General features: G+C 34.8%; 1 protein-coding gene across 10 annotated transcripts in view; it reads right to left on the bottom strand.

Moving 5' to 3' along the window:
- Window positions 1–18,190, bottom strand: part of LOC126599245 (transcription termination factor MTERF15, mitochondrial-like) — a 32,319-nt gene that overhangs the window by 765 nt on the left and 13,364 nt on the right. For 3 of the 10 annotated variants that reach the window (XR_007615047.1, XR_007615056.1, XR_007615053.1), the window contains exon 2: window positions 431–943. Coding sequence is in view for 2 of the 10 variants with exons in the window: in XM_050265639.1 (XP_050121596.1) it covers window positions 11,677–12,444 (768 nt within the window). In the remaining 8 variants the exon portion in view is untranslated. The other 7 variants (XR_007615060.1, XR_007615052.1, XR_007615058.1 and 4 more) reach the window with 7 other exon arrangements.

The following is an 18,190-nucleotide window of genomic DNA, read 5'->3' on the forward strand; positions in this document are numbered from 1 at the left end:
CTAAAAGCTAGATGCTACCAATGAAATCTAACTCTTCCACATTCCACTTATTTTCCTCTAAAGTACAAAGAACGTACACACACACATATTGCACGGAGTGGCAGGTTTTTTCATTCCTTCATTGCCACAATAGATTAGATTGAACCCCAATAAAGCAACATATGTGTATAATCTATCGAATGCAGTTCCCATACGAACAAAGTCAAGAACACCAATCTTAAGTTGAAAGCACCACAATCTGGTCAAATCTCAAGTTAATTTCAAATACAACAACAACTACAAAAGCCTTTTCCCACTAAGTTAGTTCCAAATAAGAAAGTAAATATATAACTAAAGTAGCTAGACAGTGGAACGCTAAGACAAACAAATAATTAACAAATGAATTCATTTCTAGAAAAATATAAAACAGTACTTAAGTTCACAAACTTACAATGCTGAGCCAAAAGTTAGCTCCTACCAATGGAAATGAACAGCACTGCATCTACGATACTACCACCATCAGACATCCTGGACTTCAACTCTTTTGACCTACCACCATCATACATCCTGGACTTCAACTCTTCCTTGATACACACTCAATAACTGAGGTACTTCATTTATATTTCTGGCCACAAACCTCTCCAAGAAATACTTCTCCGCAGGCACCAACAAAGAAGACAAACTCACATTTTCAATCCCCTTTATCAATCCTTTCAACAATAAAACTTTAACAACTGAACACCTTGGAATCACTCTCTTCTCCAAACTTAAACAGAGGACCTGCGGGCTTTTTACAATAATTTTTGAAGACCACCCCATCTCGTTCACTAAAAATTCCAGTGCTCGTATTAATTTCTTCTCCGAGACAATCATACAATAAGGCTGACTCCTGAAAGCAGAGAGAACATCATCCTCAGACCAACCCCACCTCTTATAAATTTTGCGACTTCGATTCCATACAGACCTATTGCTACCACACAATGCGTATATTGCGAGTACCGATTTTGATTTTTGCAGATTAAAACCCATTTGCTTAACCTCATCCACAAGTTCACCAAGCTCTTTAGGCTTTCGCATAAAAACCTTGGGGTGATAAACAAGCAAGTGAGAAATGCAGGATTGGGGAATACCAGAATCTCTCAAAACCTCAATATTTGGCGCCACCTTCTTAGAGTGGCCTTCAGCAAAAATCCAGGAGCCGCGCCTTAAAACGGAAACGACATTTTTCTGAGAAAGCAGACTCCTAAGGAAATCATAAGTGGGTGCAATCCGTTTCTCCAAGCTCGTAGACAAAAGATTCGGTTCATATGCCAGAGTTTTTGCAAGGTCCCCCTCTGAAAATCCAAGAGAAGCGAAAAACTCAAGCTTTGGCAAAAGGGTTTTCTCCGGATTGGAGTTAAGAACTTGAGAGTGATTCCTGACGATATAGGAGATCTGGCTCTCAGAGAATCCATGGTTTCTAAGTAAGGACAAAACGGAGTCTGCACTTTTGGGGGATCGCAACTCGACCCACTTAGACGCTGAAATCGCACCTTCTGGGGACAGCCCACATGAGTTTATGAGGTAATTGACTGTGAAATCGTGGTGGGTTTCTGAGCTTTCTGAGGTGAAGCGTCTGCAGAGTAGCATATTTTGAAGAGGAAAGTGCGAGGGTTTTACATCTCCATCTACAAATCGTTTAAATGTGGAAGCTACTATGCAGGAAGATGGAGAATGACACAATCTGAGGGTAACGACTTTCAATTTGGAAAGCAATACCATCGTTTCAGTTAAGAATAGATGATCAATTTCCAATTTTGAACTGGAAATGGCCCCAAAAAACCCTACCAGGTCTTCCGCTCACTGGGTTTTTGGTTTTAGCATATTTCAATTTCTCATCTTTTCCTTTGGAGTTTAATAGAGGTTAGCTTTTAGTTGTGGAATTTATTTAATTATTATTTCTAACCATTTGTTATTCATTATTTTTTTATCGTTTGTAGATGGCGTATTATCGCAATAATTGAAAAAAGTTTTTCTTATGTCTCTCTATGCGGGTATGACCTACACCAATTCGTTTTTTCTCTAACAATTAACTATTTAGCCTACTAACACTATCGTTCTACTAATAAAAAAGTTGGTCATGTATTGCATATGATTCAAACCCAATTTCTCTTGTTGGAGTTATAATCCTACAAAATTGGAATCAAATTCAACTTTTCGGTCAGTATGGATTGCTTAAGGATTTCATGATCGTCCACGGTTAGACTTGATATCAGTGATACAAATTAAATAACACGAAAGCCCATCCATTTCTCCACATTTGATATCAAATCCAAAAGTGATGGCTCGTTCATTAACGCTTTAAACACACTTTTTCGTTTTGCAGATACAAAAACGTGTAAAAAATGTTTGACATACTGTTTTGTAAAAATTGACTCAAAACAATATTTAGCCTAAGTTCTGTATAATATTAAATTGGTGTTTCCTCTGTATTTCAAGAATAATTTTCAAAATAATAGAACATAAAATATACATTGTAAAACAAAGGTAGAGTTTAATAAATAAAATTATGTATGTCACCACTACCACCACCACCGCCACCACACAACCTTCTCCATCATCCCACAATCATTACCACCACCACGACCATCTCTAACACCACCATCATTGCCACCACCATATCCTCCACTGCCACCACCAAGCCACAACAACCTCCACCGTCTCACCATCACCACAATCAACAACAACACCACCATCTTGCCATGACCATCGCCACCATCACTACCACCACTACCATATTTTACATCGCTATCACCAACCACCACTACCATCACCACCTATATTATCTCACCGCTACAGCTGCCACTACCATTGCCACCATCAATACATTTTGGGAAAATTAGAATGCCCTACATATTTTCTATAGTTGTTAGATTAAACATTCATCACTTTTAAAGATTTGATTAAGGTGCTTCAATCAATTGCCACCTCAATAATTTTCTATTTATTTAATTTCCGTGTCATTAATTTAAATGTATTTATATAGAGGCATAAGGTAGCTTAGCAACTAATTGCCTAAAACTAATAAAATAAAATAAAAATTAATTAACTATTTCCTCATTTCCTTATTATCAGTATTTTAAAAAAAATACTCTTTCTATTAAAATTGTATCAATAAAAAGTCTTCAATACATATTTTTTTCATGTATAGATATATAAAAAATATACTTAAAACTTATGGTACATTTGAGAACAAAAGTGTCGACTTTTGGTACGTTTAGATTTCAAATGTACCGAGAAATCAAATGTACCAAAAATTCAAATGTACCATAATACCAAATGTACCCATTGTTATGTAACCTTTTTGGTACGTTTAGATTTCAAATATACAGAGAAACCAAATGTACCAAAATTCAAATGTACCATAAAACCAAATGTACCCATTGTCAGGTAATCCTGTTGGTACGTTTAGATTCCTATTATATCAAAAGACCAAATGAACAAAAAATCTCAAATGTACCACAAAACCAAATGTCTCTATCAGATAACCCTTTTGGTACATTTACATTCCAAATGTACCAAGAAATACAAAAAATCAAATCCACTATAAAACTAAATGTGTCCATATTATAGGTAACTAGACGTAGCTATATAATCAAACAAATCTTTACTATGTGTTGGGTCTTCTAAATAATAAAATTTGACAATTTTTTTATAAATATTCTACTATATTCACTAAAAAAAGTAAATATGATAACAAACAATAAAAAAATGCATAGAGATGGATAATAAATGCATAAATATAGGGATAATAGGAAAAGAAAAAAAAAGAAAACGAAATTCCTAGGAGATGGATAATAAATGCATAAATATAGGGATAATAGGGATAATAGGAACTGAAATTAATAACCAAAATTTTAGGAAAATGTTTGATCAAATTTTCAAAATGAGTGTATGTTTAGTCAAAAAAATTAAAAAACGAAGCGCCTATATCAAAATGCCCCATACATTCTTCAATCCGTTACCTTCATCATTGCCACCACCACTCCACCATCTTCACCATCTCCACCCCATTACCCTCACCACTACCACCACTTCAACCACCATTGTTACCAACACCACTCTCTTCTCAACCACCATGACCACCATTACTATCACACAAAAATTTATATATATTGACTTTTTAGATATTGGTACGAGACACATTTTCACTATTTTTCATTACCAGATTAATTGTCTAAATTATTCTCAAATCATAAAAATCGAAATTCCTATTTGTGGTTTTCATTTTAAGAAACAGATTTTCCAAAAATTGTTTTGCAAGGCATTACCAAATGGACATAAATGACCATATATTCTTTGATCAACTGTTAACCAACAAAATTATGATAATGATTTATCTTTATAGTCTATAAATAAGTGTGGGCACTGTTCGATTTGGTTGGTCACAACTTGATAAGATTTTTACCACCCCAAAAAGTAAGGATAAAAATACTTAAAAATATTTGCAAGAGAACAAGGTAGTCGTAGTATAGTAACTCAAGCAAGGTTTTGAAAAATGTTGATTTTATAACTTAAAATATTAAAAACGAAATTAATTAAAAAGATTAGAAAAGCAATATCAAAGAAAAGGAAATGAATTTTTTTTGAAAACCAAATTGTAAAAGTCTAGGTTCCGCCGTCACCTTAACAATTTTATGTAGTTTAACCGATTACTTATGAATTACATATCCAACTTTGAAGGTTAGGTTTTCCTAATACATATTCTCCTCTTGATATTCAAGCAAGAACGTATATCTAACATGCAACACATTTGTGATATTCAGATGAAATATGAACATACAAGACTCATTAACTTTTGTGAAAATCCTTTGAAAAACCAAATAACAATTATTAACCACAAGAAGTAATACTCAATCATCCGGTGATATTCTGGTCAAATTGCATCAGATTACTTATTTAAACATCCTAATGGTAGCTAAACAATAATAATTCAAAGTATGCATGCATAATATCATAAGCAATTGAATAAAAATTACATATTCATGTTAAGGCTCATGGCCTCGCCCTAGCAAACAAAGATTTAGTTACGTGCAACCATAAAACAAAAGGAATTTTATTGAAATAGAAAAAGGATAGAATACCCCTTGAAAGAAAAAAATACAAAAGTTCTCCAAATTGATGTGTCTCCCTCTTTTTAAAAACCCTAATGGCTAAATATCTTTATTTATACTACTATAAAATAAAACTCTAAAAGGTCTTAGAATAAAACTAGGAAACATAATAAAATAATAAACTAGCAAATAAAAGGTTTCGTATTTAAATTGAAATTCGAACTTCTCAGAAAATTAGACTTTTGACCAACCAAATTAACTCCAATTTGGGCCCAAAAAGTCTAGTTTGAAAGCTGAAGACGTCCCTACAAATCCTCAAAAGAAATCTTTCTCAAAATATGCCATTTTGACCTCCAAACTAGGCCTGGCAAACGGGTCGTGTCTGTCGTGTTCGTGTCGTTTTCGTGTAACACCTGTTATCTTAACGGGTCGTGTCGTGTCACACATGTTATCTTAACGGGTCCTTAACAGGTCGGGTCACTTTACCCAACGGGTAAAGTGACCCGACCCGTTATGACCCGTTAAAAAAAAAATATTTTCTTAAATTTGCACATACCGTACATTACCACATAAATATTACTTCAAAACATTAAAACATATTTGTCATTTAAGTACTACATCTACACTCGAAAATAAGAGCCTAATAAAAAAACATCCATACACTAGTCTATTACAAAATATTAAATGTGCAAGGATATGCAAAATGAAAGAGTCATAACCGTTAAATCGAAGTTAAATGTGCAAGGATATGCAAATCGAAGTTAAAATAACCGTTAAATCGTGATTTTTTGTTTTATAACCGTCGAAAAGTTTTGTCTCATTACTTGATCTCTAAATGTTTGTTTTTTGTGATTTTTGGCGTATGCGATCTCGAAGCATATACAAACAAGTTTAACGGTTTGATCGCTGAAATTAGTTTCATAGAATTTGTATCCCATCAAAACGATAGATCCACTAACACTTAGAGTTTATTTATACTTTCATTAAGTATAAAATAAGATTTTGTGGTATCCACTTGTGTAAATATTTTAAATTGACGATCGAATTCATTCATTGTATTCGTATATGGTCAACAACTGTAGTTGTAAAAAATTATCAAAATCGAAGTTAAAATAACCGTTAAATCGTGATTTTTTGTTTTATAACCGTCGAAAAGTTTTGTCTCATTACTTGATATCTGAATGTTTGTTTTTTGTGATTTTTGGCATATGCGATCTCGAAGCATATACAAACAAGATTGACGGTTGGATCATTAAAATTAGTTTCATAGAATTCGTATCCCATCCAAACGATAGATTCACTAACATTTAGAGTTTATTTATACTTTCATTAAGTATAACATAAGATTTTGTGATATCCACTTGTGTAAATATTTTAAATTGACGATCGAATTCATTCATTGTATTCGTATAGGGTCAAAAAGTGTACTTGTAAAAAATCATCAAAATCGGAGTTAAAATAACCGTTAAATCGTGATTTTTTGTTTTATAACCGTCGAAATGTTTTGTCTCATTAATTGATCTCTGAATGTTTGTTTTTTGTGATTTTTGGCGTATGCGATCTCGAAGCATATATAAACAAGTTTGACGGTTTGATCGTTGAAATTAGTTTCATAGAATTTGTATCCCATCAAAACGATAGATTCACTAACACTTAGAGTTTATTTATACTTTCATTAAGTATAACATAAGATTTTGTGGTATCCACTTGTGTAAATATTTTAAATTGATGATCGAATTCATTCATTGTATTCGTATAGGGTCAACAAGTGTACTTGTAAAAATTCATCAAAATCAAAGTTAAAATAACCGTTAAATCGTGATTTTTTGTTTTATAACCGTCGAAAAGTTTTGTCTCATTACTTGATCTCTGAATATTTGTTTTTTGTGATTTTTGGCGTATGCGATCTCGAAGCATATACAAACAAGTTTGACGGTTTGATCGTTGAAATTAGTTTCATAGAATTCGTATCCCATCAAAACGATAGATTCACTAACACTTGGAGTTTATTTATACTTTCATTAAGTATAACATAAGATTTTGTGGTATCCAATTGTGTAATATTTTAAATTGACGATCGAATTCATTCATTGTATTCGTATAGGGTCAACAAGTGTAGTTGTAAAAAATCATCAAAATCGAAGTTAAAATAACCGTTAAATCGTGATTTTTTGTTTTATAACCGTCGAAAAGTTTTGTCTCATTACTTGATCTCTGAATGTTTGTTTTTTGTGATTTTTGGCGTATGCGATCTCGAAGCATATACAAACAAGTTTGACGGTTTGATCGTTGAAATTAGTTTTATAGAATTCGTATCCCATCAAAACGATAGATTCACTAACACTTAAAGTTTATTTATACTTTCATTTAGTATAACATAAGATTTTGTGGTATCTACTTGTGTAAATATTTTAAATTGACGATCGAATTCATTCATTGTATTCGTATAGGGTCAACAAGTGTAGTTGTAAAAAATCATCAAAATCGAAGTTAAAATAACCGTTAAATCGTGATTTTTTGTTTTATAACCGTCGAAAAGTTTTGTCTCATTACTTGATCTCTGAATGTTTGTTTTTTGTGATTTTTGGCGTATGCGATCTCGAAGCATATACAAACAAGTTTGACGGTTTGATCGTTGAAATTAGTTTCATAGAATTTGTATCCCATCAAAACGATAGATTCACTAACACTTAGAGTTTATTTATACTTTCATTAAGTATAAAATAAGATTCTGTGGTATCCACTTGTGTAAATATTTTAAATTGACGATCGAATTCATTCATTGTATTCGTATATGGTCAACAAGTGTAGTTGTAAAAAATTATCAAAATCGAAGTTAAAATAACCGTTAAATCGTGATTTTTTGTTTTATAACCGTCGAAAAGTTTTATCTCGTTACTTGATCTCTGAATGTTTGTTTTTTGTGATTTTGGGCGTATGCGATCTCGAAGCATATACAAACAAGATTGATGGTTGGATCGTTGAAATTAGTTTCATAAAATTCGTATCCCATCAAAATGATAGATTCACTAACACTTAGAGTTTATTTATACTTTCATTAAGTATAACATAAGATTTTGTGATATCCACTTGTGTAAATATTTTAAATTGACGATCGAATTCATTCATTGTATTCGTATAGGGTCAACAAGTGTAGTTGTAAAAAATCATCAAAATCGAAGTTAAAATAACCGTTAAATCGTGATTTTTTGTTTTATAACCGTCGAAAAGTTTTGTCTCATTACTTGATCTCTGAATGTTTGTTTTTTGTGATTTTTGGCGTATGCGATCTCGAAGCATATACAAACAAGTTTGACGATTTGATCGTTGAAATTAGTTTCGTATATCCCATCAAGTTCAATGGTGTGTATATATATATATATATATATATATATATATTTATTATGTAGATTTAAATCTATTTATTTTGTACGTATAATTATTATAGTTTTTTTAGGGGTATAAAATTTAATTTAAAATTTAGGGAACTTTAACGAAAAGCACCCGGTACTGTTCATTTTAACGAAAAACCACATTTTTACACTAAAAAGTCAATCCTGGTACTATTCACTTTACCCTTTATTTTGTCCTTATTATTAAAACTCAAAGTTTTCAAACCCTTTTCATTAGTTTTCCTTAAAATTTAATATATATATATATATATATATAATTATTATAGTTAATATTTTGGGGGTATAATTATTATAGTATATATAATTATTATAGTATTTTTTAGGGTTATAAAATTATTAAATTAATATTCTGCTTATCGTGTATCGTGTTACCCACGTGTATATCCGAACCAACCCGTTATCTTAACAGGTGCTTATCGGGTTACCCGATAATACCCGATTCGTTATCGTGTCGACTCGAACACCTGTTAATTTCGGATCGTGTCGTGTCGGGTTATCGGGTCGTGTCAGGAATTGCCAGGCCTACTCCAAACTATCCAAAACGTTCAAAAACGTCAATTTGGAAAATGTACGAGCTGGGCCTTAATTTCATTGCCACGGTCAAACGGCTCAATAGAAAAATCTGAAACTTTGATACAATCATCTAGAAAGGCTCATGAACATCCTCCAATTGGAATCACTCCAAAATTCGTCCATTTAATTATTTTATGCTCAAGAGGAAGTCGAATGTCCTACATTAGAAATATAATTCAAAGTATCAAAATCTCACCAAAATAACCAATAAATTATAACTAAGAATAAGGTAAAATATATAGCATAATATCAACTCATCACAACTCACAAGAAAAATGAATGTCTATGTGAACGACATGATTGTCAAGTCTTGCTTATTCTTTTTTAGCGGCTCACAAATGAATGTAGCCTGTCCAAAATGGATTTGGATCTCAATCGGATTCTCTTCGTGAGAATCCTAACGATCCTCACATCTTCTCTGTTACCGTACATCGTGCAACCATAATCATTTTGAATTTTTTTTAATTTAAAATTAAACACAAACAGTACCTAATGAAAACTGACCGCACGATGTACGATGAACGGATAAGATATGAGAATCTCCAGGTCTTCATAAAGAAGATCCGGAGAGGATTCTCATCCGTCCAAAATATCCTAGATTTCCTTCTCCGTCTTTGGTACCGACATATGTTGATTATTTCTTTTCCTTCTCAATAAAAGAAAGCCAAGAACGCCACCTCCTAATCGGTTCCCATATATCGGCGGACAAATTCTAACACATGACCACTGGTGATCTGGCAATCATTTCCGACGGCCATCCCATCCTTTTCACTAAAAATTCCAGTGTTATCTTTAGTTTCTTCTCGAACGCATTCATAGAGACCTATAATTTGGTAAGACAAGTGCTGAAAATACAGCACAAGGGAATCACAAGGGCACAACGATACTTACCTGGGCCATGGCCACTGAGAAAAGGCTAGCTTCCATGGGCAATTACTAACAGGCAATTACTCTGCATTACAAATCTTATCAAAGCCTGATCTTTTGTCCCTTGAAAAACGCAAAAATCAGCGACAAGAGTTGCATTTTCAATTTTTTTTTTAAATAACGCAAGCGTTGCATAATTCTTACAAGCGCAAGGGAAGCACAATGATACAGTGATACTTTACCCAGCCATTGCCACCGAAAACAAGGATAACTGCTTGTGGAGGAATATCATTAGAAACTAGCAGAGCATAACACAGACAACTCGCAGACAATCAACGATATCCAACACAACTTATAATGTGAAAATTCAGACAAGTTACTTTTGTATTTTTCATCTCCAGAATAAGATTATAATGTGTACAATCTACTGAAGGCAGTTCCCAGGCGAACAAACTCAAGAACCATCTACAGTTGAAGGCACCACAACCACAGAGTGCAGCGCCTGTCATCATCAAGCTGCTTTCAGATACGTTAACAGGATATGCATTTCCTACGTTAAGTTTAGAACTTGCTGCTTGAAAGGTTTTCGCTGTTCTTGGCTGTTTCAATCTTTCTTTTTCGGTCAAGCCAACAAACTACCTTTCATAACCTTACTTCCCTGGCTTTCTGCTTAGGATTTCTCTTCCTTATCTTTCTTTTTCGGTCAAGCCAACAAAGTACCTTTCATAACCTTACTTCCCTGGCTTTCTGCTTAGGATTTCTCTTCCTTAGACTTCACATTAAACCGAAAAACAAAGCAGTAGTTTTTGCACAGTTTGCTCAGCTTTGGATCCGATACTGCACTAGATATGATCTTGCATCCGGGCCCTCACTAGCTCTTCGCTTGGCTATGCAAACAACATGCTCGAGGGAGATTAGTGTACATAACCAAAGGAGGTACTAGCAATGAGCAGTGCTGCATTGTTGGGTACAAATAAAACACCAGTTACAATAATGAGCGAAAAGCTAGATGCTACCAATGAGCAGAGCTGCATTGTTACACCTGGACCTCTACTTTTCCTTCTATCAATGACCAAAGCTGCATTGTTACACCTGGACCTCTACTTTTCCTTGATAGACACTCCCTAATTGAGGTACTTTGTCTATACACTTGGAGTTTCCATCAAAATAGGCCAAAGGGGGAACTGGACAAATTCAACTGCACAGCTCCTAGCTAGTTACTTACCCTGAAATCTAACTCTTCCACATTCCACTTATTTTCCTCCAAAGTACAAAGAATGTACACACACACACACATATTGCACGGAGTTGCAGGTTTTTTCATTCCTTCATTGCCACAATAGATTAGATTGAACCCCAATAAAGCAACATATGTGTACATTCTATCGAATGCAGTTCCCATACGAACAAAGTCAAAAACATGAATCTTAAGTTGAAAGCACCACAATCAGGTCAAATCTCAAGTTAATTTCAAATACAACAACAACAACAAAGCCTTTTCCCACTAAGTTAATTTCAAATAAAAAAGTAAATATATAACTAAAGTAGCTAGCTAGACAGTGGAACACTAAGACAAAAAAATAATTAACAAATGAATTCATTTCTAGAAAAATATAAAACAGTACTTAAGTTCACAAACTTACAATGCTGAGCCCAAAAGTTAGCTCCTACCAATGGAAATGAACAGCGCTGCTTCTACGATACTACCACCATCATACATCCTGGACTTCAACTCTTTTGACCTACCACCATCAATCATCCTGGACTTCAACTCTTCCTTGACACACACTCAATAATTGAGGTACTTCATTTATATATCTGGCTACAAACCTCTCCAAGAAGCACTTTTCCACAGGCTCCAACAAAGAACTCAAATTCACATTTTCAATCCCCTTTATCAATCCCTTCAACAACAAAACTTTAGCAACCGAACACCTTGGTACCAATCTCTTCTCCAAACTGTAATGGAGAACCAGTGGCCGTTTTGCAATCATTTTCGAAGACCACCCCATCTCGTTCACCAAAAAATCCATTGCTAGCATTAGTTTCTTCTCCGACATAGTCATACAGCGCGGGTGCCTCCTGAAAGCAGAGAGAACATCATCCTCAGACCAACCCCACCTCTTATAAAGTTGGCAACTTCGATTCCATACAGACCTATTGTTACCACACAATGCGTATATCGCGAGTACCGAATTTGATTTTTGCAGATTAAAACCCATTTGCTTAACCTCATCCACAAGTCCACCAAGCTCTTTAGGCTTTCGCATAAAAACCTCGGGGTGATAAGCAAGCAAATGAGAAATGCAGGATTGGGGTATACCTGATTTTTTCAAAACCTCAATATTTGGCGCCACCTTCTTGGAGTGGCCTTCAGCGAAAATCCAGGAGCTGCGCCTTAAAACGGAAATGACATTTTTCTGAGACAGCAGACTCCTAAGGCAATCATAAGTGGGTGCAATCCGTTTCTCCAAGCTCGTAGACAAAAGCTTCAGTCCATATGCCAGAGCTTTTGCAAGGTCCCCCTTTGAAACTCCCAGAGAAGCGAAAAACTCAAGGTTTGGCAGAAGGGTTTTCTCCGGATTGGAGTTAAGAACTGGACAGTGATTCCTGACGATACTGGAGATCTGGGTCTCAGAGAATCCATGGTTTCTGAGAAGCGACAAAACGGAGTTTGCTCTTTTGGGGGATCGCAACTTGACCCACTTAGACGCTGAAATCGCACCTTCTGGGGACAGCCCACATGAGTTTATGAGGTAATTGACTGTGAAATCGTGGTGGGTTTCTGAGCTCTCTGAGGTGAAGTGTCTGCAGAGTAGCAGATTTTGAAGAGGAAAATGTGAGGGTTTTACATCTCCAACGACAAATCGTTTAAATGTGGAAGCAACTACGCAGGGAGATGGAAAATAACACAATCTGAGGGTAACGACTTTCAATTTGGAAAGCAATACCATCGTTTCAGTCAATATTAGATGATCAATACCATCGTTTCAGTCTTCCGCTCGCTGGGTTTTTGGTTTTAGCATATTTCAATTTCATTTCTTTTCCTTTGGAGTTTAATAGAGATTAGCTTTTAGTAGACTCGGTACAATCTGACATGACACGAAAATGACATGAAAATAACAGGTTTCGGATCAACATGATAATTTATCGGGTTATTATCAAGTGACTCGTTAATAATGGGTATACACGAAGGTAACATGTGAGTAACCCGTTTCGACCCGTTAAGAAAAAATTTATTTTGATAATTTTAAAGTTTAATTACTAAAAGATTTATTATAAAATACAATAACCATATTAATATATACAAGATATTCTATATTAAATATATAGTTTTGTATTATTATTCTATATAAGTTTAAAAAAAAAGTTTTAGTCATTATTTATTTTTATTATGAGAGTTTCTTATTATCATTACCAAGATAAATTTTACTTAACATGTTGTTGTCCAAAATTAAAATAAACTAATATAGTATTTGTATAGGCAAGAACTAAGAAGACATACATACAATACAAGTATGAAAAATGTGAAACAATATATAAACACTCGTGATTCATCATTATTCTTTCACGAGTAAATAATTGTTACACTTACATTATCGTTTAGATTTTTAAAATCCTCCAAACCTTCGTGAATAATATTTTTTATTTGAGGGAAAAATTAATAATAATTATTGTATAAGTGTAAAAAATGTAAAAACAAAATATACAATCACTTATAGTGACAAACTTTACAATTTTCATGAAGGGGTCAACTTCGAAATCCAACACTATAATTCATAAACCTTAAATTTATATTTAACCGTTGATTGTCATTTGCGCTTTATTCTTCTTACTGAATTTCATTTTTTTTAACTTTCTTTTTTGAAAACATGATCATCTGGCAGATGTACAAAGATGAACGATTCAGATCTTTGATATCACGTTTCGATATTTACGGTTAATTGAAATATGAGTCGATGTCATATAGTTTGTAGAAACTTTATAAACATCAAGCAATATTTTCACTAACTGTAAAACTCTAAATATAATATCAACGATCCAAACCGTTCATCTTCATGCATCCTCTAATAGATCAAGTTTTCAAAAAAGAAAATCTGAAAAAACAAAATTTGATGAGAACAATGAAGGGTAAATGTAAACAACAATCAACGGTTAAATTTTGATCTATGATTTATATGATTATAGTGGCGAATTTCAAAGTTAAGCTTTTCATGAAAGTTGTAAAGCTTGTCATTATAAACGTTTATATATATATATATATTTATATTTTTTTACACTTCTACATTAATTAAAAAAAACTATTAAAGACTTTAGGTAAGTGAAAATATACTTAAAAGAAAATTGCGTTTTTATGTTTTGGATGTGATAATATGGTATGTATATACTTATTTAGTATTATGTTTTTCATTTGATTATTTATTGGTTTAAAATATATTTTTCTTAACGGGTAACGGATTGGGTCATATTAGCTGTTAATATTATTGGGTTGGGTCATTTTACCCGTTTATTTTAACGGGTGTTACACGACACGATCCGTTAAGATATCAGGTATGACACAAAAACGACACGAACACAGAAAACATGACACAAATGCCAGGTCTAGCTTTTAGGTGTGGAATTTATTTAATTATTATTTCTAACTATTTGTTATTATATATATATATATATATAATAATTGAAAAAAGTTGTGCTTATGTCTCTTTATGCGGGTACAATCTACACCGATTCATTTTTCTATAACAATTAACTATTTAGCCTACTAAAACTATTGTTCTACTAATAAAAAAGTTGGTCATGTATTGCATATGATTCATGACACGCCCGACCCTGATATCCTTCAAATACCAAGGCAGGCACGTGCTGGCAGACACCCGAAGGTGACGAAGTCATATTAGAATGCATGAGAACTAGAAAGAAATAACTAACATAAATACAATTTGTAAATTTAACTATAATGAATATGCAATTGTGGAACGTGTTCAGAGTATACAACTAATCCGAGACATTAAAAAGAATAATATAAAATTGAATGAATAAAATGATGGGTCATACACCGAGAGGACTCGAAGATGTCGATGTGGGAGTGCCTTGATGCCTAGATTGTACGCCTCGATTCTAAGTGCTGAGGGGGCGCAAAACAAAATATGAGTGTACCAAGTTTATATATAAGTAATACTAAAATAGTTATTGAACAACGTATCATCCCCAAAGTTTATAAAACTCAATAGCGTAGTATGTAATAGGTTTTCTGAAAACCCTATCATGCCATAAAACCTCATAAAACAAATATCATATATAGTGTGCTTAATAGTAGTAGCACAAAGGTATATAAATATATATATATATAAATCTTCATTTGCCCGAAGGCCCTACATCTCCCGCCTGTAGGCAATATATAAATATCTTCTAACTAAAGCCATATATAAGTATCTTTCAGCCGAAACCACTAACCTATGCCCGACCGAAGCCATTATAAATATCTACCGCCCGTAGGCACTACATCTCCTGCTCGAAGGCATATAGAACTCTTTCGACCGAAGCCATCTACACACACCCTGCCGAAGCGAAAATAAGTATCATTCATCCATAGGCAGTATCATTCGCCCTTAAGCGGTTTCATTCACCCGTAGGCAGAACGTATGAGTAACCACTAAATAAGCACATAAAAACATTAACATAATATTTCTAATATATATATCTCCAACGGAGCTCAGTAGCTAAAACGTCATATCATAAATCATGTTCAAAGTATATAATCATAAATCATATGTACTTCGAAGAACGTAAAGTTGATAAAGCATGATATAAACGTAACCCACAAATCATGCTTTTCATGTATGCATTTCTAATAGTAAAAATATGCATTTTAGAAGGGGTCCACTCACAGGTACTTTGCCGTCGAAAAGTCATGCAAACTAGAGAGGACATAAACTTTATAAACAATTGCACCTAAGCACAAAAAGGTACCAATTAATAAAACTCTATCATAACGATTGAATTTGAGGAAACGGATGTCGGAAACGGGTTCAAGACGTTGAAAAACATAAGGGGAAACCTCGGGTACATCCACGCGCCACTGCACACGCCGATTTGGATGGCTGGAAAGTTGGACGGAAAAGTTGCCAGTGCCACAGTGGTCACCGTGCATAGTACCTTTGGTGGAAACGCGTGTGCTCCACACACCGGCTAAGGTAGACTCCCACGCATGCCTATGCCCGAACCCATGCGCCAACTGGGTTCTCGGTTTGGGATTGTTCAGTTGGGTTGGGCCAAGGGTTTTGGGCCTGGGCAATTGGGTCTGGGCCTAGATTCTGGGTTGGGTTCAGTGGGTTATAAATTAGGATTTAGGCTTGGTAGCCTAGCCCAAGAATCTGGGTTAGGCTGGAGGGTTTGGGCTTGTCCTAGTTGGCTGAAACTCTAGGTTGGGCCGAGTAGCTTGGCCCAAGGATTGGGCCAGGTTAGTGTTTTCGAGTCGGGCTTGACCCGACTCTAGGCCGGGTTAGCCGTTTCGAGGAAGAAAAAGGTCGGAGCTATCCTAGCTCCGTTCAACCCCAAAACCTAACTAAAACCCATCATACAATATACCAAATTGAAGCTCAAGGAACAAGGAAGAGATTCGTACCAATTTCAAGACTTGAGGTGGCCAGAGTTAGTTGGAAAACGGTCTAAAACCCACGGGTTTTCGCCGGAATCTAGGGAAGTATCCCCGAGTCGGTTTCTCGATGTTTTAACATCCACAATACACTAAAAAAGATCAGAAATGAAATATAAGGATGAAAAAGGGAAGGTTTAACGTGTTTTTCATAGCTCACCTATGTCGGAGGTGTTGGAAACGCACCGAGTTTCCTTTTTGAACAGTGGCATCTGCCACGATCGAGTTCCCAGGTTCTTTGTCCGGGGTTCATGGTGACAAGGTCTAAGTGGTGGTGAGGTAGGGGCCCCGCCAAGGATATTTTGATCTTCCCATGGCACCATCTCAATGCTTGCCGAGGGAAAAGGGAGAGAAGTGAGAATGATTGTGGGAGAGAGGTGAGAGAGAGAACTTTACGGGGAGAGAAGAGAGAAAAGATAGAGAGAACTGTAAGGGAAGAAAGATGAGGGATTTGGGCTGGGGGACAAAATCAAGGGTGGGCCCCCTTGGGCACACCAATTAAGACCAAAAGCATAATTTCAAAAATAAACATCCCAAAAGCAACAAAACAAAATACCTTTCCTACGTGAAATGACCAAATTACCCTTGTTCCAAAATCCATTACTAAATTCGGGACGAGTTGTTACAATTCAAACCCAATTTCTCTTCTTGGAGTTATAATCCTATAAAATTGGAATCAAACTCAACTTTTCAGCCAATAGTGGATTGCTTAAGGATTTCATGATCGTCCACTATTAGGCTTGATTTCAATGGTACAAATTAAATAACATGAAAAGCACATCCATTTCTTCACCTTTGATATCAAATCCAAAAGCGATGGCTCGTTCATTAACGCTTGAAACACAATTTTTCGTTTTGCAGATACAAAAACGTGTAAAAAAAAATGTTTGACATACTGTTTTGTAAAAATTAACTCAAAACAATATTTAGCTTAAAGTTCTGTATAACATTAACTTGGTGTTTCCTCTGTCTTTTAAGAATAATTTTCAAAATAATAGAACGTAAAATATTCATTATAAAACAAAGTTAGAGTTTAATAAATAAATAAAATTATGTATGCCACCACTACCGCCACCACTACCACCACCACACAACCTTCTCCACCATCCCACAATCATCACCACCACCACGACCATCTTTGACACCACCATCACTGCCACCACCATATCCTTTACTGGCATCACCATGCCACAACAACTCCACCGTCTCACCATCACCACAATCAACAATAACACCACCGTCTTGCATTGACTGTCGCCACCATCACTGCCACCACTACTATATTTTACATCGCCATCACCAGCCACCATGCTCTTCAGACCGAAGAGCGTTACCATGTTAGATGTCGATGATGCTCAGTTTCGAATGGAAATGGAGGTCTTCAGAAAACGGAGCTGAAAACATGAGCTCAAATGGAAACTGGAAAAAGGTAGTACTAGCGCCGATGAAAGTTACAGGCGGGCATACATGCGTAATTCGGATTAATCGGTTTTATATTGAAATTGCGGCTTTGAACCAATTATAAAATGAAACTTTTTTCTATTTATTTATTTGGCTTTAGTTCGGTTCAATTTCAACGGTTCTAATTTCAGTTAGTCTCTCACTTGTAG

Source organism: Malus sylvestris, chromosome 2 (assembly GCF_916048215.2).
Source record: "Malus sylvestris chromosome 2, drMalSylv7.2, whole genome shotgun sequence".
Classification (NCBI taxonomy): Eukaryota; Viridiplantae; Streptophyta; class Magnoliopsida; order Rosales; family Rosaceae; genus Malus; species Malus sylvestris.